Genomic DNA, 26,978 nt, shown 5'->3' with positions numbered 1-26,978 from the left:
CAAAGCTGAAGGCGCTAGCTCTGCCTTTTCCCTTGGCAGACCGTGAAAAGCCAAGTCATTCTAGAACTCCTAAAACAATTTCTTCTTAAGTCTTTAAACAACGTCAAACATTTGCTCAAGCACAGTGTTGTCTATGTGACTTACCAATTTTAAAAATTAAAAACAAGACAAAACACTCCACTGTCATTGTAAGAATTTCCAGTATGCAAGATTTCCAAAGTGAATCTGTAACGGAGGTCAGCCAATGCATATGGGGTGTTCAGTCTCCGGGGTTTGCACAAAGTACTGAGAGGTGCCAAATGAACTGGCACTTCCCTGTAGGGGGTTGGATGGGGCCAGCTGAGGATGAGTCCTCCCTCCTTTAAGCTGGTAAAGATATTCGTTATAAACTTAGGAGGGGCCAGTGAGAGGGCTTAGCAGGTAAGGTGCTTGCTGCACACCTGACGCCCTGAGTTCCATCCCTGGGATCCATGTGGTGAGGAAAGAGCAGACTCCAGCAAGCAGTCTTCTCTGACCCTCCACCTGCACTCTGTGGCACAGGCTGCGATGTACACACAAGAGATAAATGTAAACCAAAAAGAGACACATGCCCTTGTCTCTTCACTTAGGGGTGAATCGTGTGGCAGTTCAGGGACCTAGCTAGGGGACACCCCAGGAAGGCAGCTTCACCTTGAGAAGTTGTGCTTCTCCATCCCAGAGTACCTGCTTCCTTGTAAAATATATATATAATCTAAATAATCCATTAAAGACGCATTGGCCATGTCAGCCTTGCCCTGCTGAGGGTGCAGCAGGCCTTTTATTTTTCGTGAGTTGGTGCATGTGCGTGCAGTGCCCGTGGGGGCCAGAGGGCATTGGATTCCCCTGGAACTGGGAGTTACAGGCAGTTGTGAGTCTCCCCCCCCATGTGAGTGCTGGGAACCAAACCTGGGTCTTCTGCAAATACAGCAAGAAATCTTAACTCTTGAGCTGCCTCTCCAGCTCCCAGCTGGGCCTTTTAAAAAAACAGTGTTGTGGAAAACCAAAACTCTTGTGACCCCACAGACAGGGTGACCAGGCCGGGGGGAGAGGGACAGGCTTGGGATGACCTGGAACGAAGTACTTGCAGGACAGAGGCAAACAGGAGGTGTCACTGTAAGGGGCAAGAAAGGGAAACAGCGCACAAGAAAAGTGATGTAAAACATCTTCCAAAGATGGCCTTAAACTTCGGCCTCCAACTTGCAAGTACTAGGATTACAAACAAGTGTGGGCAACCATGCTGGGCTTTTATTTTCTCTTCCCTTCGTTCTTCGTCACGCTCTAGCCCAGCCTGGCCTCGAACTCGTGGCCATTCTCATGCCTCGGGCTCTAAGCATGCGCTGTCAGGGTCAAACGCGGCAGGCGCCCGCAGGGGGGGACTGTACCATTGGCTGAGGGGAGATGCACGCGGTCCGCAGTATCCTTCGTGGTCCCCCCGCCCGGGATGGGCCCGACCGGATGTGACGCACCCCGCGGCGGAAGCGAGGAGGCTTGCGCAGCCGCAGCTCAGCGAGTCTGTCCGTGTGACGGGGCCGGGCCGGGGTTGCCGCGGTACTGAGCGAGGCTTCGCGTGGGTGGAGGAGGCGCGGGTGCAGGTCAGCGCCCGGGAGCGGAGAGGCTGGGTTGTCCGCCCGCTGCCCGGGGAGGGTCCCCGCCGGCCGGCCGGGCTGGGGCCGCGGCCGCGGTGCATGCCGGGCCGGAGCTCTGCACGGCACCCGCTAGGTTACAGCTAGCCAACATTTACTGGAAGGCTTTGACTAAAGTTGTGGTGCGTGGCGAGTGTGCAGGGAAAACACGCGCAGAGTGCTTCAGAGAGGCGTCTAGCTGCTCCTGTCCGCGCTCCCGATCGGCCTGGCAGGGTTGACTTCATAAAAGGAATTTCCATCTCTTAATCATTGATAGTGTGGTCAGAGATTGAGCACCAGTGATCTCCCCCAACCTGGCCCTGAGTTTTTAGCAGTTTGTTGGAACAACAACAAAAAAAACCCTCCAAAAATTACAAGTTTCTAGACTGTGCATTTGTTTTTTTGACCCGTGAAATTGATTTTTCTTTTTTTTTCGAAAAATCACAGTAGTTTAAAAAGTCCGCCTTTCTTAAATCAGTGTGTCTGATAGGCAGGGCCCAATATGTGACCTGCCTTTGTAAGAAATTTGGCTTAAGAAAGCGCAGTAAGGGAGAATCCAAACAATACTAACACAAAAGATTGTGTGTGTGTGTGTGTGTGTGTGTGTGTGTGTGTGTGTGTGTGTTTTGCCTGCATGTATATACGTGCAGTGCCAGCAGAGGCCTGAAGAGGGGGCCAGATCCCCTGGAACTGGAATTACAGTTGTGAGCTGCCATGTGAGTGCTGGGATGTAACTGTGTCCTCTGCTCTTAGCTGCTGCCCATCTCTCCAGCCCAGCCACGCAATTTTCATCCCTGAATTAGAGCAATCGAAACTACCATGGGAGCCAGTATTAACCTAAACTGCTTAGATATTACATTGGCAACTCTTTTTAAAGATTTTTTTTTCTTTTTTAAGTCTTTAAGAATTAGAAATGGCTTCCAAAAGAGCTCTGGTCATCCTGGCCAAAGGAGCAGAGGAGATGGAGACAGTCATTCCCGTGGATATCATGCGGCGAGCTGGGGTGAGTCCCCCTCATGGGCTAGCCCTCCCTGTTCTAACATGAGGGGACTCTAGGTCATTTTCACTTGTTTATTATGCATGAGCCTGCATCCTGTGGTGCAGATGTGGAGGTCAGATTGTAGGAGTTGGTCTCTCCTTCCACCATGGGTCCTGGAGTTAAGCTAGGCTTAATTAGGCTTGGTGGCAAGTGCCTTTCCCTGCTAAGCCATCTTGCCAGTCCTACTTTATGAGATATTTCAAGTACAAAACTACAGTGATTACATAATAAAACACTAGTTTGTATGTGGCTCAAGATGGCTTTGAATTCTTGGCCATTCTCCTGCCTCAGCTGCCCAGATGTCTGGCTTACTGTTGACTTTTAAAACTTGTAGCACTTTGCCTTGTTTCCCACAGCCCTGGGCTCAAGCTGTCCTGCTTCAGCCATGGGAGTGGTTGTGATAACAGGCATGCGCCAGCACACCCCTGGCCTGGGCACTTTTGTTTGTTTCTGTTTTTTAAAGCAAATGCTTTCAAGATTGGGGTTTTCCTGAGTCCCCTTTGTAAGTTCCCTCAGCCCTTCCCCCTTCCCCAGACACTTCTGGTCTGTGCTGGCTTCCCGTCCTGTGTGTACATGGAGCAGTCCCGTGTATAACGCGGTGACCAGGGAGTGCACTCATGCTCGCCAGGTTCACTCTCAGCGTTAACTCACACGGACCTGACAAAGGCGCTGAGTTAGCTGTCCCTGCTTGTCGCAAAACCCAGGCAGAGACACTCGGCTGTGCTGCTTTCCTGTTTGAGCAGAACTCAGACCCGGGCAGTCTGTCTATACTCAGCTCTCCAAGATAAAACTCCAGTCCTCTGTCATATTGCTGCACAGTCCTCTGTGCTGTGTGAAGGCCACCGCCTCCCCCTCCGGTTACAGCCTTATGCTACTGGATAGTTAAGATTTTAACTTTCTTCTGTGTATGAATGCTTGCCTGCATGTATGTCTGTACACTCCATGTGTGCCTGGTACCGGAAGAGGCCAAAAGAGGGGGCCTGTTCCCCTGGAGCTAGAGTTATATATAGGTGGTTGTGAGCTGCTATGTGGGTGCTGGGAACCAAATCCAGGTGCTCTTAAGTCTCTGTAATAAATACTCTTGTGGGGTTCATTTGTGCAAATGTAAGGACAGTTTTTCAGGCTCTGCACCTAAACGTGGGATAGCTGGGCCAAGACTGTTGTGGTCAACATCGCTAGATTTTGGTAGCTTGTCTTCAGTGAGCTAACCTGCTGGCCTCTCAGCACTGTGAGAAACGCCAGTGTTTCGGGTACTGCCACCTAATAAAGGTTTGGCAGGATAAAGTATTGTTTAATTGTATGACTTTGACTTCTACTTTTGGAAAAGACCACGAAGTATAAATGACAGCGGTAACCTTGGAAGATGGGTTATTAATAGGGTGACCCTGTAATTCATCTCCCTAACTCAACACTTGTGGGATAGAGGGTGTTCTAGCCAGTCAGAGCTGGGGTAGCCGCTCAGCTACAGATCAGGACTATCCTGGGCAAACCAGAAGAGACCAGATATATATTAAATATATCAGCTTGGTTTTGTGGTATTTCCTGACAAGTTACTTCAAACTACAGGATGGGTATTAAGTGTTGCCCTGTGTCTGTACAGTTTCATGGTCTTGAACATCTGTTCTTTTTCTAGATTAAAGTCACTGTTGCAGGCCTGGCTGGGAAAGACCCTGTGCAGTGTAGCCGTGATGTAGTGATTTGTCCTGATGCCAGTCTTGAAGACGCAAAAAAGCAGGTTTGTTTTGTATACATGGACTTTTCCTTCTTGGGGCTTTTTCGTTTTTATTTAAATGGCTTTTGGCCGTGTCTATGACTGCAGTTAGAACAGACTTACTTTAAGAAAGTGATTCTGGGTCGGGCAGTGAGGGCCTTTAATCCCAGCACTTGGGAGGCAGAGCCAGGTGGATCTCTGAGTTCAAGGCCAGCCTGGTCTACAGAGCAAGTTCCAGGACAGCCAGAGCTACACAGAGAAACCCTGTCTTGAAAAACAAACAAACAGAATTAAAGAAAATGATTCTACCTGGATGGGAATGGCTGGATCCTGCGTCCAGTAAGGGGTGGTGGGTGGAGGGTGCATAGATGGCGGCTGAGCGGGAGCATTGTTCTTCTTTGGTATTCTCTCCCAGAGGCCGGAGGCCTCTACGTTTTCCATTTTCTTCTGTCAGTACTGGTAGTTGAAGCCCAGGCCTTACCCGTCAGGTGAGCTCTCTGCCACCGACCTCCATCCTCATAGTCTCTCCTCCTTGGGAAAGGTTTGTTTTGAGACAGGGTTTTAGAAGGGGAACTTGTGGCTCGGGTAGCCTGGCTTGTGACTCTGTCTCAGCTTCCCGGGTAGCTGGGTGATGAGCCAGGCTCCTCTCCTTTTCTTACGGCAACTTTTGCCTTTCCCCTTGAGTGACAGGTGTAGTTGCGGGGTTCTGTTTATATGGAGTAATGCATACTCAATGAGCGGTTGGATTGAGGGAGAGGTAAGAGCTCTCCTTACACTGTGTTGCTTTCTCCGTAGTTTACGACGACAGGTACTGTTGGTAATCTCTGGAAGGCTGAGGTCACTTCCTCAGAAGCATGCCTGCCCACTGACCCTTAGACACTACCACAGGTCAGATGTCATGGCTCAGGGTGATAAGAGGTGGGCGGGGCCCTGCAGAACAGAGACATGGCCGCAAAGGAGGAAGGGCAGGAGTGCAGTTCCCAAGCTCATTCCCCACGCCGTCCCCATGCAGGGATGCGTGTTTCTCTCTAAGAAGTTTCAGTATTTCCAGGCTGGTGAGGTGGCGCAATGGTTAAGAGCCCTGGCTGCTCTTCTAGAGGTCCTGAGTTCAGTTCCCAGCACCCACATGGTGGCTCACAACCATCTGTAATAAAATCTGGTGCCCTCTTCTGGCGTGCAGGCCTACATGCAGGAGGCACAATGTATATATAATAAATAAATAAACCTTAAAAAAAGAGAAGAAAAGAAAGAAATTTCAGTATTTCCTTGCTAGATTGTAGACGATTTGACTCTTGGTATCTACATGCAAAATCTTAAAAAATTCTAAAAAGTCTGTCTAAGGCAAGAGGTATTTATTCCTTTTTCATTGTTATTTTCTGTCTTGTGTATCTGGGTATTTTAGACAGTGGTTGCCTTTTGAATATGGTTATTTGGTTCATGTCACAAAAGGAGAATGCGATGAGCATGTGGCTCGGTGGGAGAACCCTTGCCCGGCATGTGTGAGGTTGTGGGTTCCAGGCCCGGCACCGCCAAGATGACCTGAATACTGTTAGGACAGCTCTCTCTCTCTCCCCCTCTCTCCCCCTCCCTCCCCCCCCCTCGTTCTTTTTATTTTCAGCAAGCTCTCAGGCACTAGAATACTGTTATTTCTTTCCTCTGGGCAAAGTTTCAGTTTTCATAATGTTAACTTTTTTCTTTGCCTTTTAATATTGTTTTTCTTTTAGATTTAAAATCACTGCATGTGTTCTTGTTGAAGAACAAGCCGTGTGGTGGGGACATTTCCATATGAAGTCTGAGTGCTGGGCACCTCTCTTCCCTGCCATCTTTGTCACGCTGGTCCCTGTCAGCTGCTGGGGTGTCTCTTGTCTGTGAGCATGTAGGGTGCTCATGTGTGTCTGTCCGTTTGTCTGTGTGCGTGAGTGTGGTGGCGCTCCATGTGTTACAAGGTGCAAGGCTCCACACAAGTGCCTGTGCACTGTGCCTCTCCACACGAGTGTGTGTGCACTGTGCCTCTCCACACGAGTGCGTGTGCACTGTGCCTCTCCACACGAGTGCGCGTGCACTGTGCCTCTCCACACGAGTGCCTTTGCACTGTGCCTCTCCACACGAGTGCGCGTGCACTGTGCCTCTCCACACGAGTGCCTTTGCACTGTGCCTCTGCACACAAGTGCATGTGCACTGTGCCTCTCCACACGAGTGCGCGTGCACTGTGCCTCTCCACACGAGTGCGCGTGCACTGTGCCTCTCCACACGAGTGCGCGTGCACTGTGCCTCTCCACACGAGTGCGTGTGCACTGTGCCTCTCCACACGAGTGCCTTTGCACTGTGCCTCTCCACACGAGTGCCTTTGCACTGTGCCTCTCCACACGAGTGCGCGTGCACTGTGCCTCTCCACACGAGTGCGCGTGCACTGCGCCTCTGCACACGAGTGCATGTGCACTGCGCCTCTCCACACGAGTGCGCGTGCACTGCGCCTCTCCACACGAGTGCGCGTGCACTGCGCCTCTCCACACGAGTGCGCGTGCACTGCGCCTCTCCACACGAGTGCGCGTGCACTGCGCCTCTCCACACGAGTGCGCGTGCACTGCGCCTCTCCACACGAGTGCGCGTGCACTGCGCCTCTCCACACGAGTGCGCGTGCACTGCGCCTCTCCACACGAGTGCGCGTGCACTGCGCCTCTCCACACGAGTGCGCGTGCACTGCGCCTCTCCACACGAGTGCGCGTGCACTGCGCCTCTCCACACGAGTGCGCGTGCACTGTGCCTCTCCACACGAGTGCATTTTCACTGTGCCTCTCCCAGGATGTCCTTTCATGGATTTCAGGTTATGAGTTTTTCTACACTTTAAAAAAAGAGATTATGGGGCTGGAGAGATGGCTCAGCGGTTAAGAGCACTTGACTGTTCTTCCAGAGGTCCTGAGTTCAATTCCCAGCACCCACATGGTGGCTCACAACCATCTGTAGTGAGATCAAATTCCTTCTTCTGGTGTGCATGAAGACAGATCACATATATATATATATATACACACACACACAATACATGAATAAATAAATCTTTTAAAAAGAGAGAGAGAGGGGCTGGAGAGATGGCTCAGAGGTTCAGAGCACTGGCTGCTCTTCCAGAGGTCCTGAGTTCAATTCCCAGCACCCACATGGTGGCTCACAACCATATGTAATGAGATCTGGTGCCCTCTTCTGTGTACATAATAAATAAATCTCTAAAGAGAGAGGGAGGGAGGGAAGGAGAGAGAGAGAGAGATTATTTGTGTGTAACTGTGTTTATCTATCTATATAAGTGAATGCTGTGTCTGTGTACCCACAGAGGCCAGAAGAGGGTGTTGGATCCCCTGGAACTAGGGTTACATGGGGTTGTGAGCCGCCATGTGGGTGCTGGAACTGAACTCTAGTCCTCTACAGGAGCAACAGGAGTTCTTCACTGCTGAGCTGTTTCTCCAGTCCTCGTATCTGCATTTTCTTGTTATAATGTTCCACCATAGGGCTATACCTTTGTTTACTTGTTTGATTTTTGGTGGCTTTTTGTTGTTTTGAGACATCGTCTCCTATATACCTGGCTGGCCTCAAACTTAGTAGCTGAGGACAGCCTTAAACTCTCGATCTTCCTGCCTCTACATCCTCTACATCCTCCTTCAGGTGTGCACCGCTATGCCTACCACGTATTATTATTTTTAGTGTTGGAGAATCACACCCAGAGTCTCACTTGTGTTAGAGTGTGCTCTACCAAGAGATGCATGTATATATCCCACCCCCATGGGCATGCTGCTGTTCTTTGGAAGACAGTGCGTCTTCAGATACGAAGCTGTTACTGGGCTGCCATTTAACACAGTAGAACTAAATTGTTCCCTTTTATTTCCCTACTCACAGGGACCATACGACGTGGTGGTTCTTCCAGGAGGCAATCTGGGTGCACAGAACTTATCTGAGGTAAAAACTGCTCAGCCACGCCTCAGTGAAGGGCTTCTGAAGAAAGTCCTGCAGCTTCTGCTCTGTTCTGCTGTGTTGGTTCTGGGGTGCTCAAGGGATAGTGCTGTAGCTGCAGCAGAAACAGCTGAAGTTAGCTGAGTGCTGCCTCCCATTGCAGAGCACAGTTCTAAGAACATTTCCTGCAGAAGTAAACTGAATTGCTGGAGCAGCTGCTGCAAACAGGCTCAGTGCATGTAGACTGGAGTGAGCTGCAAATGTCCCAGCTGCCTGCTCTGTGGTTGGGGTTGAGGGCAGCCACGGGGCCAGAGGCAGTGAAGAATCACACGGAAAGGCAGGAGTAGGGAGTGGGCTGTGAGCAGGTGGGGCCAGGCAGAGGACTGTTCCTGCTGGGGTCTTTCCCCTCTGCCCTCTGAGCTGCTGAACCCTGTGTCCCCTTGCTTCTGCCCTCCCAGAGCACAGGACAGGGCTCTCTGCCCTGGTGACACTGCTTTACCCTGCTCAGCTTTATTGAGGTGGGCCTTCCTCTCAGGGTGAATGCCGCTGCCCGGGCTTGAGAACACAGGCATTAGGGACCTGGCGCTTTCCTGTTTACTGACTAGAAACTTTTTCTGGACACAGCTGGAAGTAAGCTATGCTATGAGGGATGCTCCCAGCTCTCTCTGAGGCTCCGTGGTGACTGGGTGTTTGTGTTCTCTCTAGTCATCTGTGGTGAAGGAGATCCTAAAGGAACAGGAGAGCAGGAAGGGCCTCATAGCTGCCATCTGTGCGGGTAAGTAAGTGTGGCGGACTGTGGAACACGCAGCTGGCCCGGGGGCTGGCCTGCCTGGAAGCTTGACTGCACACAACCTGCCTTCGTGAACCAAAAGGCACCCACCCTGGGTGTTCACTGTGGGTGCCATGAAGGGTCGTTGCAGCACTGAGCGCGATTGTTGAGTCTTCTGTCTCTCTGTGCTCTGGGTCTCTGTCTGTGAAACTCACTGTTTTCCCTGTTTGGTTGACCTGGGGAAAAGGTCTCTGGAATCCAGCAAACAGCTTGACCCAGCAGATCTGGGTGCCAGCCATTGGGCCTGCCAGGAGAGTCAGCAGGAGTCTGTGGTGTGAACACCACAGCTCTAGCCGGGCCTCTCCTGCCTCTGGCTTGCTGAGTCTTTGCTCGCGTACTCTTGAACACCATGGCTTCATGTAAGGTCTTCTGGCGTTTCGCCCGTGTTGTGAGCCTTGAAACTAACCATCGCTTCTTTAAACGCCGTCCCGTGGCTCTAGGATCCGGCGATGTTCTGGCATCGGGATCAGTGCTGCGACTTGGGCCGTGTCTCCCTTGTTGGATGTTTTTACGTGTGTCATACAACAGATGAATCTGTGACGGAACGGATGGACGGTTTTGTCCAGGGACCGAGGGACTCTGTCCTAGCTGTGGGACACAGCAGATCCTGCAGGAGCATCTGTCCCTGTTTCTGTCTGCTGCTTACTGGAATGGCATGAGGCTGTGAATGCCATCCTGCAGGCAAGGCATTGTGCTCTGGTCTCCTGTTGGAAGTGTTCCCAGTTTGGGGATGGCTGTGGAGACTGACCTGTAATCCCAGCACAGGATGTAGAAGTAGGTTCATGAGTTCAAGACCAGCCTGAGTTACATAGCAGGAGCCTCTCTCCAAAGAAGAAAAGAAAAGGGGGAAAGCATAAGTGGGGGAAGTTCTGATGTTCGCAGTTTGGGGCAGAAAGTGTAGCTCAGGTGGAGAGTGTGCCTAGCATGTGTGGGTTCCGTTACCACCCCAGAGACAGACAGGCATGTGTGGGGCCCTGGGTTCCATTACCACCCCCAAAGACAGACAGGCATGTGTGGGGCCCTGGGTTCCGTTAGCACCCCGAAGATAGACAGGCAAAACTGTTCTTAATCCCTGACCTGACATAGCAGTGGATATCGCCCATGTAGAAGTTCAGGGGGTCCCTGCATTGCCTGCTTGAGAGCCATTACAGACCCAGTGGGAGTTCCTAGGCATTGCCCTGGACACCTTGTCCTGGCTCCTGCTGCTCTGATTTCCTGCTCTGCTGAGGCCCGAGGATTTCTGTTGGTTGATGGTCCTGCAGTCCCCGCAGCTTTGAACTGTCCCTCTGTGGGCAGGAAGTCACAGGTGGCTGCTGTTCTTCACTGATCTGGGAGACGGCCTCCTCAGGGTTTTCCTGGGCTTGTTCCTTGTGACTGGGCTGAACCTAAAATGTGGTGTCATTATGTTCTTCCGCGTCACTGAGTAGAACATTGCCAGCCTAGCTGGCTCACTGGCTTCTGCTGAGGCAAGCTGGAATGCCTGGCCCTCCATGAATCAAACAGACATTAAAAAAGAAACAGTGCTCACCGGCAGTGTGCTAATTGCGTTGACTCTCCTGAGCCCTCCTCCTGGAAAAATGAACAGAAGACCAGGGTAGCTCAGGCAGGGAACGGAGCATGGTGAGGGAAGAGGCAGGTGCTTCCCTCAGCCAACAAGATATCAGGGTAGTCTGGTGTTTGGGTCAGGGATTGGGTACTGTGTTTAAACTCCCTTTTTAGCTTCATCCTTGATAGTGCTGAGTAAAGACAAAAGTCATCACGGGAGTCTTTCCTGGGAAGAACATACACGGAGCTTTGCTTTGCTTTGAGTCGGGGACAGAGAAGGAGGCTTGCAGGGTGAGGAGTCCTGTCAGGGTGTCACCAGGAACCAGCGGACCCAAGGCGTTCCAGTCGGCTGGGTGTTCTTTTTCAGGTGTCCACCAGGTGACACTATAGGAAAGAGCTCTGTCAGCTGCTTTCAGCTCCCTGCCAGTTCCTAGCGCTAACTCTTGGCATATCCTTCATCAGAGTCTCGGATAATGGCAGTAATAAGTTTGGCTTGTCTTAATTTTCAAATCAGGCTTTTGACACACACCCCTCCCCCACCCCCAGAAAGCAGTAGTTAGGAGCTTACCATGACAGGGATGGCAGCCGTGCATCCTGGCCCTGATGCATGATGCAACAGTGTTGCTACCTCCAGAGGAGCAGCCTTCAGACCTGACTGACCTGGCCGTGCTCCTCCCTCAAGGTCAGTGGCTGAAGCTTGCTGCCACGTAGAGGATGTCTAGGATTCTCGGTCCAGATCTCTAATAAGAATCTGAGAGGTACATAAGTGAGTGGTAGCCAAGCATGGTGGTACACACCTTTAGTCTCAGATCTTGGGAAGCAGAGTTAGGCATATCTTTGTGAGTCTGAGCCAGCCTGGTCTACATGGTGAGTTCTGGCCAGCCCGGGCTACATAGTGAAACTCATTTGTCTTAAAACAACAAACATGTGAGTGGTAATCATTTTTCTAGACTTTGGAGGTTTTCTGCCATCCACAGCTTTCTTGTGTAGAGAAGACATGCGGTGGAGAAGGAAGGCTGTGTATTTGACGCTTAGACTCAAGAGGTTGCTCTGAGCGTGGTCTGGTTCTGAGGCCTGGACAGTGGTGCTCTGTGCTGGCTTCTGCTGTAGTGGCTGTGGTGAGTGACTGTGGGTCTAGAGCCCCCGTTCCGAGGAAGCTGGAGAGAGAGTCAGCTGCCGAGTAAGAGCTCACAGATGGGTGAGGTCAGGTGCTGTTTTCATCCGGGTGTGACATGGCTTAGAGGGGAAACGCAGCAGAAGCTCTAGGTTTTAAGAGAGTGGCGACAGGAAGACCTTTTTTTAGTCTATGAAGACTATTACACACGGTGTGTACTGTGAGCATCTCTGAAGTTGGCCGTTTTCACTGAAGACGATTACACACGGTGTATACTGTGAGCATCTCTTAAGTCGGCCGTTCTTGTATAATAGTAGAGGGACCAGCCTTAATATTATACATCCCAGGGGCTCAGGAGAGAGAACTACTAACGGCGAGGACTATTTTCAGGAAATAGAATCTCAGCGCGCCGAGCTCTATAGTCCACTTGCTTTAATTGCTCTGGCATAACATCCTTTATACCCAGCTTCAGTTCTTTTCTCATGTCTAGCTCCTTTCTTGGCTGATTTCTCTCTATATTTATCTACTGCTTCCTCTAAGTTCTATCTTAATTCTCTTGTCTTAACTCTGCCTCATCTAGATCTTTTTCATCTTGTTCTTACCCAGCTAGTACTTCCCCATCTGATCTGACTCTTCCTCATCTTCCATCTCATTCCTCTGGTACTCTCTAGCCCTTCACTCTAATTCTTCCCCATCTCAGTTTGTTCCTCTCAAGTTCTTACCCGTCTAGTTCTTCCATTCTCTTTTCTCTTCTCTGTTTCTCCGTGCCCTGGAAGTCCTGGTATATAAAGCCAGGCTCCCAGGGTCAAATGGAGGGGTGATAAGAATCACATCGAGAGGCAATAACCGTTAATTATCATTTGCAACCCCAAAGGGAAGTGACCAATGGGGAAATGAATTAACTAAAGGCTAAATTCGGGTAATATCTAAGAAGAGGGCTCTTATGTGCTCAACTATAATCTTAAAAATGTTAAGAATCTATAAGTTGCTAGGTCAATGGGAGAAAATAAAACTGTCTTCTTTTTTCCTGTGGCTCCTATCTGTCCAAGCTATCTGCTGTTTTTGTGCAGGGTGGGGGAAAGTGTGCTCAGTCACTAGGCAACCTGTGTACAGCTAGATGCCTCTGGTGATAGTTAAAGGGAGATCTGGAACTGGAGGTAAGGTTTGGGAAAGGAGGAAGTAAGGCTTAATTGGCACATCCGCCAGGCCTTCTCAAACAGGTAGCCTGGATTCTCTAAGTCTGTTCTTAGAGAATACAGAGGTATCTCTGATAAAGTATTCTCCTCCATCTGGGGATGGACCTGGCCGGATGCTGCTAATGATGATAATTACAGGGAGACTTGAACTGGGGTTCTGGCTGAGCATAGCTGTCAGCGCAGAAGGTTATCTAAGTATTCCTAGAAGTGGTTTGGTAAGGAGTTAGCGGTCTATAAAGTTAGTAAGGCTGTAAGAAAGGAGGGTCCGAGCTGAATTGTGTAAAGCTGTTACTTAACGTCCACCTGACCTAGGTGGTGTCTTCTTGTGGAATTTACCTTAAATCAGGAGACTTGCATGTGGACTGTTATTACTGCTAGTCCTTGAAAGTGGCCAAGGGAGATATCTGATTCCAGAGAAAGCCTTTCCTGAGGCTGTTCTCCAAATACCTGGAATGTGTATGTCCAGAGAGTGATCAGTCCACACTGTTAGCCCTTCTTGGGGAAAAGTCAATTGGGAAAACTATGAAGGCACACATGACTTTCATAACAGAATACAGCTGATATATAACAAGCCAAGTAACACCAAAAACTCCTTGGGATTTGGCTTCCTCTGGAGGAATTCCCTGATTCCTCCAGGTAGTGACTTTGCTATAACCAGCTGAGTTCTTATGATATATTCCTGCGGCCTGCAGCAGGCCGTTTTCACTGAAGACGATTACACACGGTGTATACTGTGAGCATCTCTGAAGTCGGCTGTTTTCACTGAAGACGATTACACACGGTGTGTACTGTGAGCATCTCTGAAGTCGGCTGTTTTCAGTGAGCACACTGATGATAGACAGGTTGATCCTCATGTTTCAGAGCTCATTGTAAGAGGCGGGGCCTTGGGTATCATAGGCTGACAGTGTGCATGGTTTTTCACATCAGTAGTTTCAAAAAGGACCCAGTGTCTTTGTATCTCAGACTCTAGCCCAGGAATTTCCTGCAGGGCACATCTGGGCCTCCATCTTGATCCTGCCAGCTGCTGTGTTTGTGTGGAGTTGAATGACTTCACTTTACACTTTGAAGTAGAAAAGAACTGTTATGAAACAGCAATAAAATGTGCATGTTTTGGCCCCGATGCCATTGCCACAAAACTAACTCGCTCCTTTCTAGTCAGGCGGGAGCTAGAGAGACAGGCCAGTGGTCAGCAGACAGGCATGATGGCCCACAGGCATGTGGACCTCCAGTCCCTTGCAGCAGAACACCTTTGCACAGAAAAAGAGGAAGGCAAGAGTGTATGTAGCGGGGCAGCCTCTCACCTGGGTGCTCCGGCACAGGGCCCTGTTCCTCAGGCTGTTTGTCTCTTTGCTCTGTGGTATTGAGGGACGTTTTGGGTAAACAGCTGTTGAAGTTTGTGTGCCTCTCCAGATGTGTTCAGCACAGGCTCACCACGGACACGCCTCCTGATTGTGTTTAAGCAGTGCTATTCAGAGTCATGAACTATGTGGTCCTGACTGGCCTGGGACTCACAGAGATCCCCCTGCCTCTGCTTCCCAAGCCCTGGGATCAAAGGCGTGCGTCACCACCATGCCGAGCGGTGCTGCAGGTCGTAAAGCACAGGTTTTCTGTTTTCACCTTTCATCTCTTCGTTTGTTTGTTTGTTTGTTTGGTTTTTCGTCGAGACAGGGTTTCTCCGTGTAGCTTTGGAGCCTTTCCTGGATCTCACTCTGTAGACCAGGCTGGCCTCGAACTCACAGAGATCCGCCTGGCTCTGCCTCCCGAGTGCTGGGATTAAAGGCTTGTGCCACCACCACTGGCTTTTTTTTTTTTTTTTTTTTTCTTTTTTTCTTTTTAAATGTATATTGGTGTTTTTGCCTGTGTGGGAGTGTCGGGTACCCTAGAACTGGAATTAGAGACAGTTGTGAGCTACCATGTGGGTTGCTGGGAATTGAACCCAGGTCCTCTGGAAGAACAGTCAGTACTCTTAACCACTAAGCCATCTCTCCAGCCCCACTTTTCATCTCTTTATTCATCTTATTCCTAGGTCCGACTGCTCTGCTGGCTCATGAAATCGGTTTTGGAAGCAAAGTTACAACACACCCGGGGGCTAAGGACAAAATGATGGATGGAAGTGAGTATGCACAGGAGACCTGAGGGTGTGTGTGTGTGTGGGGGGGGGGGGTGCTGTGACGTGACACGGCGCACGGGAATCCCCTGGCCATGTGTGGCGGCCTTGCCTCTTTTGCGTGTACTTCTCAGCTGGTACTCGCACAGGCTGGTACACGGAGATGCCAGTCTCTGTTTGGAGGCACCAGATCCCCGATTGTCCAAATGGGAAGGATTATGAAATGCCAGTTTAATGATTATTTTTACCGAATGCCTTGACAGCAGCCCAAGTGTAGCTAGAGTTTTCCTGCCTGGCCCACAGTCAGGACAAATCTCTATCACCCGCCAATCCCACAGCCGCTCAGACCCAACCAAGTAAACACGGAGACATATTGCTTACAAACTGTATGGCCGTGGCAGGCTTCTTGCTAACTGTTCTTATATCTTAAATTAATCCATTTCTATAAATCTATACCTTGCCACGTGGCTCGTGGCTTACCGGCATCTTCACATGCTGCTTGTCATGGTGGCGGCTGGCAGTGTCTCTCTGACTCAGCCTTCCACTTCCCAGAATTCTCCTCTCTCCTTGTCCTGCCTATACTTCCTGCCTGGCCACTGGCCAATCAGTGTTTTATTTATACAGAACGATATCCACAGCACCCAAGGGTACAATTTAAACCCTGATGGAAGTTCAACAAACGTCCTTTTACCCACAGGCTGCAGTGAAACAGACCTTCAGAGAATGTCTCAGGTGGAAGACTAGCTTCTTTGGTCACTTGCTTTTCTGAGTATCAGCTAGGCATATTTAATTTTTATTTTGCTTTTTGTTTTGTTTTTCAAGGCAGGGTTTCTCTGTGTAGTGCTGGCTGTTCAGGAACTTGCTCTGTAGACAGGCTGCCTCTGCCTCCTGAGTGTTGGGATTAAAGGCGTGTGCCACCATGCCTGGCACGTTCCTACTTTTATCCCCACAGCTGGGCCCGCCCACATCAGTCACCAAGCAAGAAGATACTCTGTAACATCTTCTCAACCTGTGGGGTTGTGACCCCTTTGGGGTTGAACAACGCTTTCACCAGGGTCGCCTAAGACCCTCAGAAAACACAGATATTTACACTGTTACGATTCGTAACAGTGGCAAAATTACAGTTACGAAGTAGCAATGAAAGTAATGTTATGGTGGGGGTCACCACAACGTGGGGAACTGTGTTAAAGGGTCGCAGCATTAGGAAGGTTGGGAACTGCTGCTCTGCAGCCTCGTCTACAGGCCAGTCTTATGGAGACATTTTCTCAATTGAGAGTCGCTCTTCCCAAGTGACTCTAGCCTGTGTCCAGCTGACAGAGAAGTGGCACAAGGCTTCTTCCGCATGTTCTTAGCTTTGTCACTGAGTGCTGAAACCCTTGACTCAGTTATGAGAAGAAGGAGAATGTCAGTAAAACGGAGTGGACATGAGCGTGTGCTGAAGCTCTGGCTCTTGGGTGTTGTAAATGAGGAGCTGAGTTTGTGCTGAGTTCATGAAATGAGGTGAGGGTGGGAAGAACGGTGGTGGCGGCACTGAGGCCTGTACTGTGTCGGCACACCGTGTTTGGGGACGAGCAGGAAGAGCTGGTCCTGTGTCACCTGAGCTGTGGCTCTTGCATCCCTTTCCTTTTCCTGCTGCTGAAGCACAGCTGTTGAGAGCTCACAGTGTGACCCCGAATTTACACAGTGCCCCCAGCTCGCCTGGAGCCTACAACAGTTCATGGCAAGCCAGGTGGCCTCCTCCTGCCACCCAGGCCACAACACCGAGGCTCAAAGGCCAGCTGACCAGAGTTTCCCCGTCCCCTCCCCTCCCCTCCCCTCACCTCCCCTCCCCTCACCTCCCCTCCCCCCCTTCCCTTTCTGTACTACAAGGCTCCCCTGCCCATAGCTAAGCACGAAGTCTGTAAATCCTGTTTTTAGGACACTATTTGACCTTTGTGTGCCTTGAAAGCATTCTGGAAGGGCTGTAGCGTCCTCCACATGACTGTTCTAGGTGAGGCCTTCTGCTGTTTGACACATTTGACAAACCTGTGTGAATTTTCCCTCTGGAAAGGAGAATGGCTTCCTGGGCATTCCTCGGCATTCTACAGCAGTGGCAATACTCAACTGTGTGTTGGGTGGGTGCCATTCTACTACAAGACTTAGAGAGGTCAGCCCGCTCTGAAGGGCAGACCAGCAGGGACCGGACCCCAGAGCCACTGCACAAGAGCAGGTAGCAAGGACTGGGGCTCTCTGGGCTTCAGGTCTCCATGGTAACTGCCCCACACTGGTGTTCCCCAGCTGTCATAGACAAGGCGGGGGGTAGAGAGTGGCTTTCTGCATATGTCTTCACATGTGCACTACCTCGTCTTCTGCCTCTCCACTTGCCTTTTCTCTGAGATTTTTTTCCAAGTGTCTACGAATTCACCCTAAACTCACAAATCCCAGCTGACCTCATTTCCCAGGCTCCGTAGCAGCCCTGGCGGCAGTAGTGTGCTTTCTGAGGCCGTTCCTCACTGTGGCCACTAGATGGGGCCGTTGACCTTTACATCTAGTCAGGCCCATTTGGGTTTCCAGTTTATCATCTAAAATAAAATGTCCTGGCTGGTTTAGCTGTCAGAGTAGGTCCAGGTAAACCGAAACTTCCCTTCAAGTGATGGCCCCTGTTTTCTGACTGTAGTACAAATGAGGAGCTTCTGATTCACTGCAGCTGCTTATTTCAGAGGATGGGTTGAGTTTTGAATGAGGCAGGAAGCAAGCTCCTCCTCTTATGGCTGGCCCACTTGGAGGAGAAGCGGGCTTCTGAGGGCTCTCAGTGAACTCTGGATGCCCTTTGCTCTTCATCCCAGCAGAAACAGTAGACATGAAGCTATCTATGGCCATGATCAGCATGTGCTCCTGTATGTCTTCCCTCACAGTCAGCTGTGCACCTGCACACTTGATCATTTACAGGAGCCCTTGAAGTCCCCATGTGCATCTCCTCCCTAAGGTTCTGTTCCAAACTTCCCCTTCCTCTCTCTGCCTCTGCTGAGCCCAGAGAGCCTGGCACAGGGTCTCCCATGGGTGCCCGAGAGTGGGCTCCTCTGCACTGTGCAGTCTGGACAGTGCCCTTGGTTCTGAGGGGGATAGAACCACCAGGGGGTGATGTTGGTGCAGAGCCCTCCTTCAGTGGTGGATAGACTGCCATGGGAAACTGAGTCAAGGAACTTTCACCCTGGTCTGAAACCTGCTTCCTGCTCTGGTCAGACAGACTGAGCAGGAGAAGCCCCAAGCACTTTGAACAGCAGATGGTAAACAAAAGAGCAGTTGACAGCTGGTGCTGGAGGGGATGAGGAGGTGCTGGGACAGGGGCAGGCCCTAGTTGTGGGAGGTCAGCAGGCCTGCTCCAGGGCCACACTGAGTCAAGACCCAAGGGCCAGATGACGGGAACACAGCGAGGCTAACTGCAAGGAAGCCCTGGATTGGAGGGCGAGGGTTACAAGATGAGTGAGGATGGCCTGGAGGGCAGGTGTGACAGAGAGCCTGGTCCTGTTGTAGCAGAGACAGATTGGGGGAGGAGAGCTGGGGGTCCTGGTGAGGGTACCCACGTTGTCTTAGTTGCTCAGAATAGCAGGTGGCAGGCAGAGGAAGAGAGCCTGTGGTGCTGGTGTCTGCCTCCCAGCTGCAGTCTTGTGTGGTCTGCAGCCGCAGAGGACGGGGCTCTACCTGTGGGTCAGCCAGTTTCCGTTCTCATCCCTGCACCGCCCTGCCTCTGCTCCCGCACCCTGGCTCGATGCTGAGTCCTTCCTGGTGGCGAAGTTCATCACCAGTGCCCCTCAGAGTTGTCTCCCCCACTGTGCCCATTGCCCCCCTCCACTCACCCTTGCGGTTGCTTTCCCATAGCTTGGAGGGCTTAGCAGCAGGTAGCCACAGCATGCGGCCTTGTGTCATCCACTCTCTAAGACCAGAGTCGGTAGCAGCAGTGAGCGGATGGTGCTGTCTGACAACTGTGTTCCCTGTAGGTCACTACAGCTACTCAGAGAGCCGTGTGGAGAAGGACGGCCTGATCCTCACCAGCCGAGGGCCTGGGACCAGCTTCGAGTTTGCGCTGGCCATCGTGGAGGCGCTCATCGGCAAGGAGATGGCTGACCAAGTCAAGGCACCGCTTGTCCTCAAAGACTAGAGCCCGCGCTCGAGGCAGCCGCTGGAAGCCAGTCCCCAGCCTCGGCCCGCTCGTGTGTCAGAAGCCAGTGAGCCATGGGAAGTAGCTGCCACATGGGATCTCACCCTAAGCCTGGGTCTGTACATTTCTGAACATTGCTAGTAGAATAAACAGTTGACCAACTCTGGTGGCTGCTTTTGTGTCCGGCTTCTTCTGTGATCTGATGGGCTGCATTTGCAGGTGGTCACTGTTGGTGCAGCTGCCCAGAAGGAGCTGCAGAGCCCTTCCCCAGCTGGGAGGGATGCACAGGCAAGGTCCATGAGGCGGGTTTCTCCCATCCCCTGGTGCTCTTTCCTCACATACTGTGAGGTGTCAGTGGAGGTGGGGGACTCCTGTCCCTCTTTTTTACCGTAGAGACATCCTCTGAAGGACACAAGCTTCCTGGGGCTCCTGCATCAACTCTAGGGTGAGATGAGAGCACATGAGCATCCCTAAGTACCACTCGGCTCCCACCTCGGAGGAAGACATGCTGAGGATATGCCTCATCTGCCCTGACCACAGAGCCCAGGCTAGGCCAGTCAGTGGACAGGCTCAGCTTGGATTCTCTCTGTCTCTGTCTCTGTCTCTCTCTGTTGAGGTGGCCAAGAAAAAACATAGAGATAGAGTGCTGACTTGTCACTGTGAGGAAGGAACCACCTGCAGTCTGGAGATGGACTTGGACAACTCCTGGTCTACAAAGCAAGGCTGGAAACTGCACTGTTGTTTTGTTTCAAGACAGAGCCTCACTGTGTAGACCAGGCTGGCCTCAAACTCACAAAGATCCACATGTCTGAACTAGCTTTAGACCAGGCTGGCCTCAAACTCACAAAGATCCACATGCCTGAACTAGCTTTAGACCAGGCTGGCCTCGAGCTCAAAGATCCACATGCCTCTGCTTCCCAAGTGCTGGGACTACATGCGTGTTTTGATAAACACCAGTAAAGATAATGTGGAGAATGCTGAGGAGAAAGAACAGGATACTGTTTACATGCTGGGCTGAGCAGGCCAATGAAATTTATGATATTAAAGACCACACTTAACAGGTTAGGCTGGGTGTGGCAGTCAGTGCACTGGTGTGAGCCTAGTACTAGGAAGGGTGAGGCAGGAGGATCACCACAAGTTCAAAGCTCTCACAGACCAAGCCAAGGCTGCATACAGCAGACCCTTTTGACTCAGCTCCATATCTACCAAAGACTAAAATGTGTCAAGACCTGTCACTGGTAGGCTCTGTCCTTACAGAGCCCAGTGTGGGAGAGGGGCTGATGAGAAGGTACACAGGTGTGTCCTGTGGGGAGAAAAGCAGCTGCCTACCTGCCAGCAAAGGCCTCTCTGGTAAGGGCTCTGAGAGCTGAAGAACAGGCAGGGCTCTCTTGAGAGGCTTCAAGCATAAGACAAAAGGTACAGAGGCCCCGAGGCAGGCGCTTGCTTGGGGTTGGGAAAGAGGGAGGGGGCGCCAGGGGGAGGAGGACTGGGGGAGGGAAAGGGGGCGCAGGATGAGGAGGACTGGGTGAGGTGCCCGAGCCAGTGGAGGAGCCCCGGTTGCTAGGATTGCCACAGGCTGTGCCAGGATTGCCACAGGCTGTGCCGCGGAGCCAGCAGAGTCCCTGGCCACCAGTGCTAAGGCAGGGCTAATGGCAGTGGAGGGTGTTCAGTGACCGAGGGACAGGAAGGGCAGTGAGAAGCAGTTTTCGCATTTTTTTACTTGAACAACAACAAAAAAGTCAATTTACTCTTATGAGCTGGTAAATAAAGGAGATGGCAGGGTCAGGGTGAATTTGAATTTCAGCTGGAATTTGAAGTACCTGTAAAATATACTTCATATGATAAGGAAAACCAAAGCCCAGGGGTGGTGGCCAACACTGTAATTCCAGACCATGAGTTTGAGACCAGCCTGGCTCACACAGTTCCAGGCCAGCCTGGGCTAGAGTGAGGCCCTTGTCTTGGGACCTCCAACCCTATTGTTGATCATGACCATGCTCAGATTCCCAAGTCTTCCACGTTGTGGCCCCTATCTCTGCATGGTTTCCTGGAAAGACCCCCCATCTACAGGGGGATCCTGGGAGAAGTGACACTCATCCGGTCCATGCCCTGGAGCAGCGGCAGGTGACTGGGCAAGCCAGCTCTGAAAGAGGGCTTTGAGAGGAAGATGTATCAGCCTGCACATCTGGAGTGAAGGTTTCTCCCATGGAGTGTGGAGTGGGGGCTCCAGGAAGCTGTCTCATCAGGCCCTCAGGTCTGCCTAGCTGTAGCCTGCTGGCTCTGGGCTTGATAAGATTCTAGCCCTTAGGCTGCTCTGCTTGCCATGCTGGTCCAGCCGGCTCCTCTCCAACAGGTGGCTGGGGACCCGGAACTGAGGGGGTGGGGGTGGGCTGTACATATGGAAGGGTGGCCTGGGGTGAGGATGGGGTGTAGCCAGTTAGTGGGCTGCCTCTTTCTCAGTCTGGAGTCACTCTGAGTGACTCCACCTTGGTGTGTATGTGTGTGTGCAGTTTCTTTTTCTTGTAAAAGTTTATTCATCTCAGAGAGCTGTAGCGGGCACTTTTCAGGCCTGCTCTGAGGGCTGCTGAGGGGCAGGGCAGTGAGGACCAGCCCTTCTTTTCTGGGTGCAAAGTGGTACCCCAAAGGGCTAGGTTCACAGCCCTTCTGTACCCGGCACCTAGCAGTGGCCCCTTCTGTTGGGAGTGCTCTTGGTACTAGTTTCTTCCTCTTGGTTTTGTAGAGATGGCTCACAATGCTCCTGCCTCAGTCTGAGTGCTGGTGTGCCTCGCCATGCTTCATCTTCTTCCATATTTTGCACAGAATAGATACACACAGTTCTGCATTTTCTCTCTGCTTTTTCACTGACTAAAACCCAGAGAGGGGGTTGGGGGCTTAACTCTGTTGGGAGAAAGCTTACCCCTATGCACAAAACCCAGGTTTGATACACAGCACCACAAAAAAATACACAAGGGTGGTGCACACCTCTAACTCCAGGATGGTGCACACCTCTAACCCAGGGTGTCCTCTGCCGTGGTGTGTCTTAAATGCCAAAGGCCTCAGGATGTAACAAAGCACATTTCTGAAAACACTTAAGGTATAGTTAACAGTGTCAGCCTGGGGTCCCCCATTCCATGTTCCATTGACGGTTTACTCAGGAGCAAAGAGAATATAAACTTCTGGAGCTCATTCTGCCAAAGCCTCTGGGTGGTTTTAGGAAGTATCTCATCTTTGCCTGGGTAAGTGGGCAGCAGCGGGGTCTCAGTCCCTGAGGAACAGGAGCTGGCCAGGCTCACACAGCCTGTGGTGTAGGCCAGCTCCTTCCCTTGAACCCCCAAGTGGGACCAGAGTGTGAGGGCCGAGGGCAGAAGCTCAGCTGGGGCCTGCGAACACCTTTGCCGGTCCCCAGTGTGGTCTTGGCACGGAGCCCTGAGGTGTCCTGAACAGTACTGAGCAAGAGCTTCGTGAAACACTGGGAAGGGGGGAAACTCCACCTTCACCACTGTGCTCACGAACTTTTATGTCCACCTGACACAAGCTAGTCATTTTGGAAGAAGGAACTTCAGTTGAGGAAACGTCCCCACCAGACTGGCACCTGTGGACAAGCCTGCGGTGAATTTTCCTGATTGATGACTGATGTAGGAGGTTTCAGCTTGGTGTGGGCGGCACCACCCCTAGGCTGGTGGTCCTGGCTTCTATAAGAAAGCCGGCTGAGCAAGCCAGTAAGCAGCACCTCTCCATGGCCTCTGAATCAGTTCCCACCTCCAGGCCCCTTCCCTGCTTGAGTTCCCCTCCTGACATCCTTCAGTGATGGACTAGGCTGTGGAAGTGTAAGTCAAATAAACCCTCTCCTCCTCAACTTGCTTTTGGTCACGGTATTTTATCACAGCAACAGAAACCCTGACTAAAACAAATTGGTTCCAGGTTGTGGATTATTGCTGTGACAGACTGACTGTGTGTTCGGGGAGGATTGCGGAAGGACTTTGGAACTCCGGCCTGGAAGAGTGCTCAGATCTGTCTCAGCAGGCTGTTCTGTGGGGCTTGGCAGATGAAAGGATTATGCTGAGAGCAGGGCAGACCGTGGAGGCCTGGCTTGTGAAGTTCCAGGGAAGCTTGAGAGTCGCCTCAAGACTGTCTGGGCCACTGCATATTTTGAGTTAAGAATCCGTGGTTCTGGTCAGCTGGGGCTGAAGAATGAGCCACAGTTGACAAGAGACCAGAACCACCGAAGTGAAACGATCGGCACCGATCGGCCGGCGCTGAGGAGTTAGCCGTGGTTAAGAGGATGGTGGAGGATGGTAATCTGGAAGCACTTCCTCAGGTCGGCGCACACAAGCTGTGGTCCAGAGGAGCCCCAGGCTGCAGCTCATGTATCAGCTGAACTCGGTAATGTGTCAAGTCGCCCAGGTGATGCTGGTTTTGGAAGCATGATGGGGTCCTGGGAACAGCTGAGGCTTGGCGCTGTGTGGCAGAGCTGGAGTCCCTGAGAGAACCCAGGAGAGGCTGTTGGTGAAGGTGCAGTCTGGGGGCAAGAGAAGCCCAGCATTAAAGGGATCATGGAGAGAAGTGGAGGCTTGGAACCATGTGGCAGGGTCAGACTTCCTAAGAGAGCCCGGGAGAGGCTGTGGGTGCAGAGATCCCAGTATTTCGGAGATGTTGGTACCGTGGGACAATCACCAAGGACAGCAGCATCCATGGTGTGGAGCCGGCCTGAGCTCAGGACACAAGCTGCGTGACAAGCTCTCTGGAGTCCTGAAAACCGTGAGTACTGTAGTCTGGCATTGGGGCTGACACTGTTGATCCGACTGTCGCTGTACCCTGGCTCGTTCCTCTAGGAGTAAGAAAGTATTTAACTTTTTTGATTTTTCCAGGAGCCCGCAGTTGAGAGACGAGAGTTTCAGAGAGGTTATGGATATTTTAGAAAGACTTACACTTTGAAAGAGACTTTGGATGTTTAAGGAGATTGAACTTCTAAAGTGTTTGAAATTGTAAATCTGGAACTTTTGAAAGTTTGTAGATGAATTTCTAAACAGTCTTATTAAATAAAAAACACAGAGCCAGAAATTGGGGTTAAAGCCTGAGAGAGATCAGAGGAATAACAACAGCCACAGCTAACCTTACCTCACCGATAGATACCTCAGCTTCCAAATGTGAGCTACTCCTGTCTACCCACACCTATATGCCTTGCTGTTCTGCCATCTCTGTCCAGCTACATCACTTCCTGTCTGTCTATACAGACCTACAGACCTCCAAGGTTAACTAGTGTTGGAATTTAAGGCGTGTGCCACCACACCTGGCTCTGTTCCCAATGTGGCCTTGAACTCACAGAGATCCAGACAGATCCCTGCCTGCCAAGTGATAGGATTAAAGGCATGTGCTTACATTGCATGACTTTTGTGTTTACTTATAATGGCTTGGTTTTTCCTCTGATCTCCAGGCAAGCTTTGTTTATTAAATCACAAATAAAATATCACCACAAAAGTTGTTATTTTTTAAGAGTTATTTATTATGTATATAGTGTTTGCCTGCAGGTCATAAGAAGGCACCAGATCTTATTATGGATGGTTGTGAGCCACCCTGTGGTTGCTGGGAATTGAACTCAGGACCTCTGAAAGAGCAGCCAGTGCTCTTAACCTCTGAGCCATCTCTCCAGCCCTGGAAGTTGAGCTGTTTTATATTGTGATATGAAATCTTGGGGATGGAGAAGAATAGAAAATGATGTTTAACAGTGACGCGTTTGTATGACAAGTTGACAAGAAGTCAGTTGAGGAAGCCGTAAGCAGTGTTCTTTCATAGCTTCTGCTACACTCCTGCCTCCAGGTTCCTGTCCTGCTTGAGTTCCTGCCCTGACTTCCCATAGTGATGAACTGTGACGTGGAAGTGTAAGGGAAATAAAACCTTTCTTCCTTGGTCATGGCGTTTCACCACAGCAATAAAAACCCTGACTAGACAACTACCTTTATCACCATCCACGGGCTCCTCCATCAGCATCCCCACTCCTGCAGCTTGCAAGGATGGATTCAGCCTCCCAAACAAGCCTGGTCATGAGGTCAGACGCAGTCTCGAAGGGCTGCCCGCCTGCCTCCCTGCCTGCCTCCCAGGCACGCCTCAGCCAACTTGCTGCTTTGCTTTAACTTTGCAATTTTGCATGTGATCACTTTTTTTTAACATTTTAAAATAATTTATTTATTCTCATTTTATGTTTCATTGGTGTTCTGCCTTCATGTATGTCTGTATGAGGGTGTCAGATCCCCTGGAACTGGAGTTACAGACAGTTGTGAGCTGCCATGTGGGTGCTGGGAATTGAACCCAGGTCCTCTGGAAGAGCAGCCAGTGCTCTTGACCACTAAGTCATCTCTCCAGCCCTGCATGTGATCACCTTTTTTAAAAAGTATTTGGGTCTAGCATGAATGCAAGCTTGTAATCTCAACAGGAAACTGAGACAGGAAGATTGCCGGGAGTTCCAGGACAGCCTGGTCTTCATAAGGTGACCTGGACTCAAACAAGCAAGTTTTTCTTTTTAAATTCAGTTTGCTTGTAGAGGCTTCCAGGTGGCTTAAAATTAAAATGAGAGGCACTGGAGACAAAGCTCAGTACTGGCTGCTCCTGCAGAGGACTGGGTTTAATTCCCAGCACCTACATGTTGGCTCACAACCATCTGTAACTCTAGTTCCTGGGGATCCGACTCCCTCTTCTAGCTTCTGTGAGCACCAGACATGTATGTGGTATATAGGTCATGAATGCAGACAAACACTCATACATGTAAAATTAAAAAATAAACCAAAAAACCCCAAGACATTAGAGGGCCTGGGGATGAAGTGCCACAGTGCATCAGGCTTTGATTTGATCCGGGGCACAGTCACCGTTAGTTTAATTGTCAGGTAAACATTAGAAGTGGCGTCACTGTTTTCAAAAATAAACGTGGCATGGGGGGTGCTGATCAGGTGGACTGCATGCTGACAGAAGGCACTGAGTGTGAAGTTGGAAGGCCAGATCTGCCCTGTTGGAGTCCCATCTTTTCTTGGAAGCTTTTGCGCAGCTAGGCCGTGAATTCCCAACCTTGAAAAGTGCCCTGCTCAGGTCGCTGCCTTCCTAAGCAGAGCCCCAAGGAGAGGGTGTATTGGATTCTGGACCCAGCTGGGATGCGGTTGGTGTTGGTCCTGTGTTCCACAGGGCGGGTTTCTTGAATTGGTGGACCTGCATCCTGAGCTACACTGTGTGGTCGGTTTGCATTTGTGGTGAATGATAAGCCCAAGCAGTTGAGTGGGAGGCTTGGCCCCTTGTATTTGGCTTGCAGGCATCTACCCAAGCGAGAATGGAGTGTGCACAGCTCACAGGCAGAAGATCACCCTGCCGAGTACTTCCTTGTCTAGCAGTTGGCTATGCTTGCACAGCCTTATGCAGGAACCACAGCCACTCGGCACACTTAGGACAATTATCCCTGGTGGTGGATAATATCATGTCGTTAGTCTGTGAGACATCATCTCAGCACTGGCTGGGTCTCAGAGCACTTTAAAATATTTTAATTATACAAATATGTCCATAGCTACTCTGGAGAAAGATCTCAACCATGAAGGCTTCATAAAGCAAGACTTGAAATGTCCCCTTCCTGGCCCGTCTTCCCTCTTCTCCAGGGAAGCCCCACCCTGTGTTCCTTCCAGTCTTTCTATGAACTTAGAAACTGTGTAATGGTACAGGCTTAGACCCACACAATTTGTGCTCTTTTTTA

General features: G+C 50.8%; 1 protein-coding gene across 1 annotated transcript; it reads left to right on the top strand.

Moving 5' to 3' along the window:
* The first annotated feature begins 1,498 nt into the window (after nucleotides 1-1,498).
* Nucleotides 1,499-19,421, top strand: Park7 (Parkinsonism associated deglycase). The gene is made up of 7 exons (XM_059255443.1): nucleotides 1,499-1,610; nucleotides 2,538-2,643; nucleotides 4,313-4,414; nucleotides 8,273-8,332; nucleotides 9,032-9,101; nucleotides 15,037-15,123; nucleotides 19,095-19,421. Exons 2-7 carry the CDS (start codon nucleotides 2,554-2,556, stop codon nucleotides 19,253-19,255), a joined length of 570 nt encoding a protein of 189 aa, XP_059111426.1. The 5' UTR covers nucleotides 1,499-1,610; nucleotides 2,538-2,553; the 3' UTR covers nucleotides 19,256-19,421.
* Nucleotides 19,422-26,978: the final 7,557 nt, after the last annotated feature.

This window comes from Peromyscus eremicus, chromosome 2, assembly GCF_949786415.1.
Source record: "Peromyscus eremicus chromosome 2, PerEre_H2_v1, whole genome shotgun sequence".
NCBI classification, from domain to species: Eukaryota; Metazoa; Chordata; class Mammalia; order Rodentia; family Cricetidae; genus Peromyscus; species Peromyscus eremicus.
The sequence above is the reverse complement of the archived record's forward strand: the minus strand, read 5'-3'. Positions and strand labels throughout refer to the sequence as shown.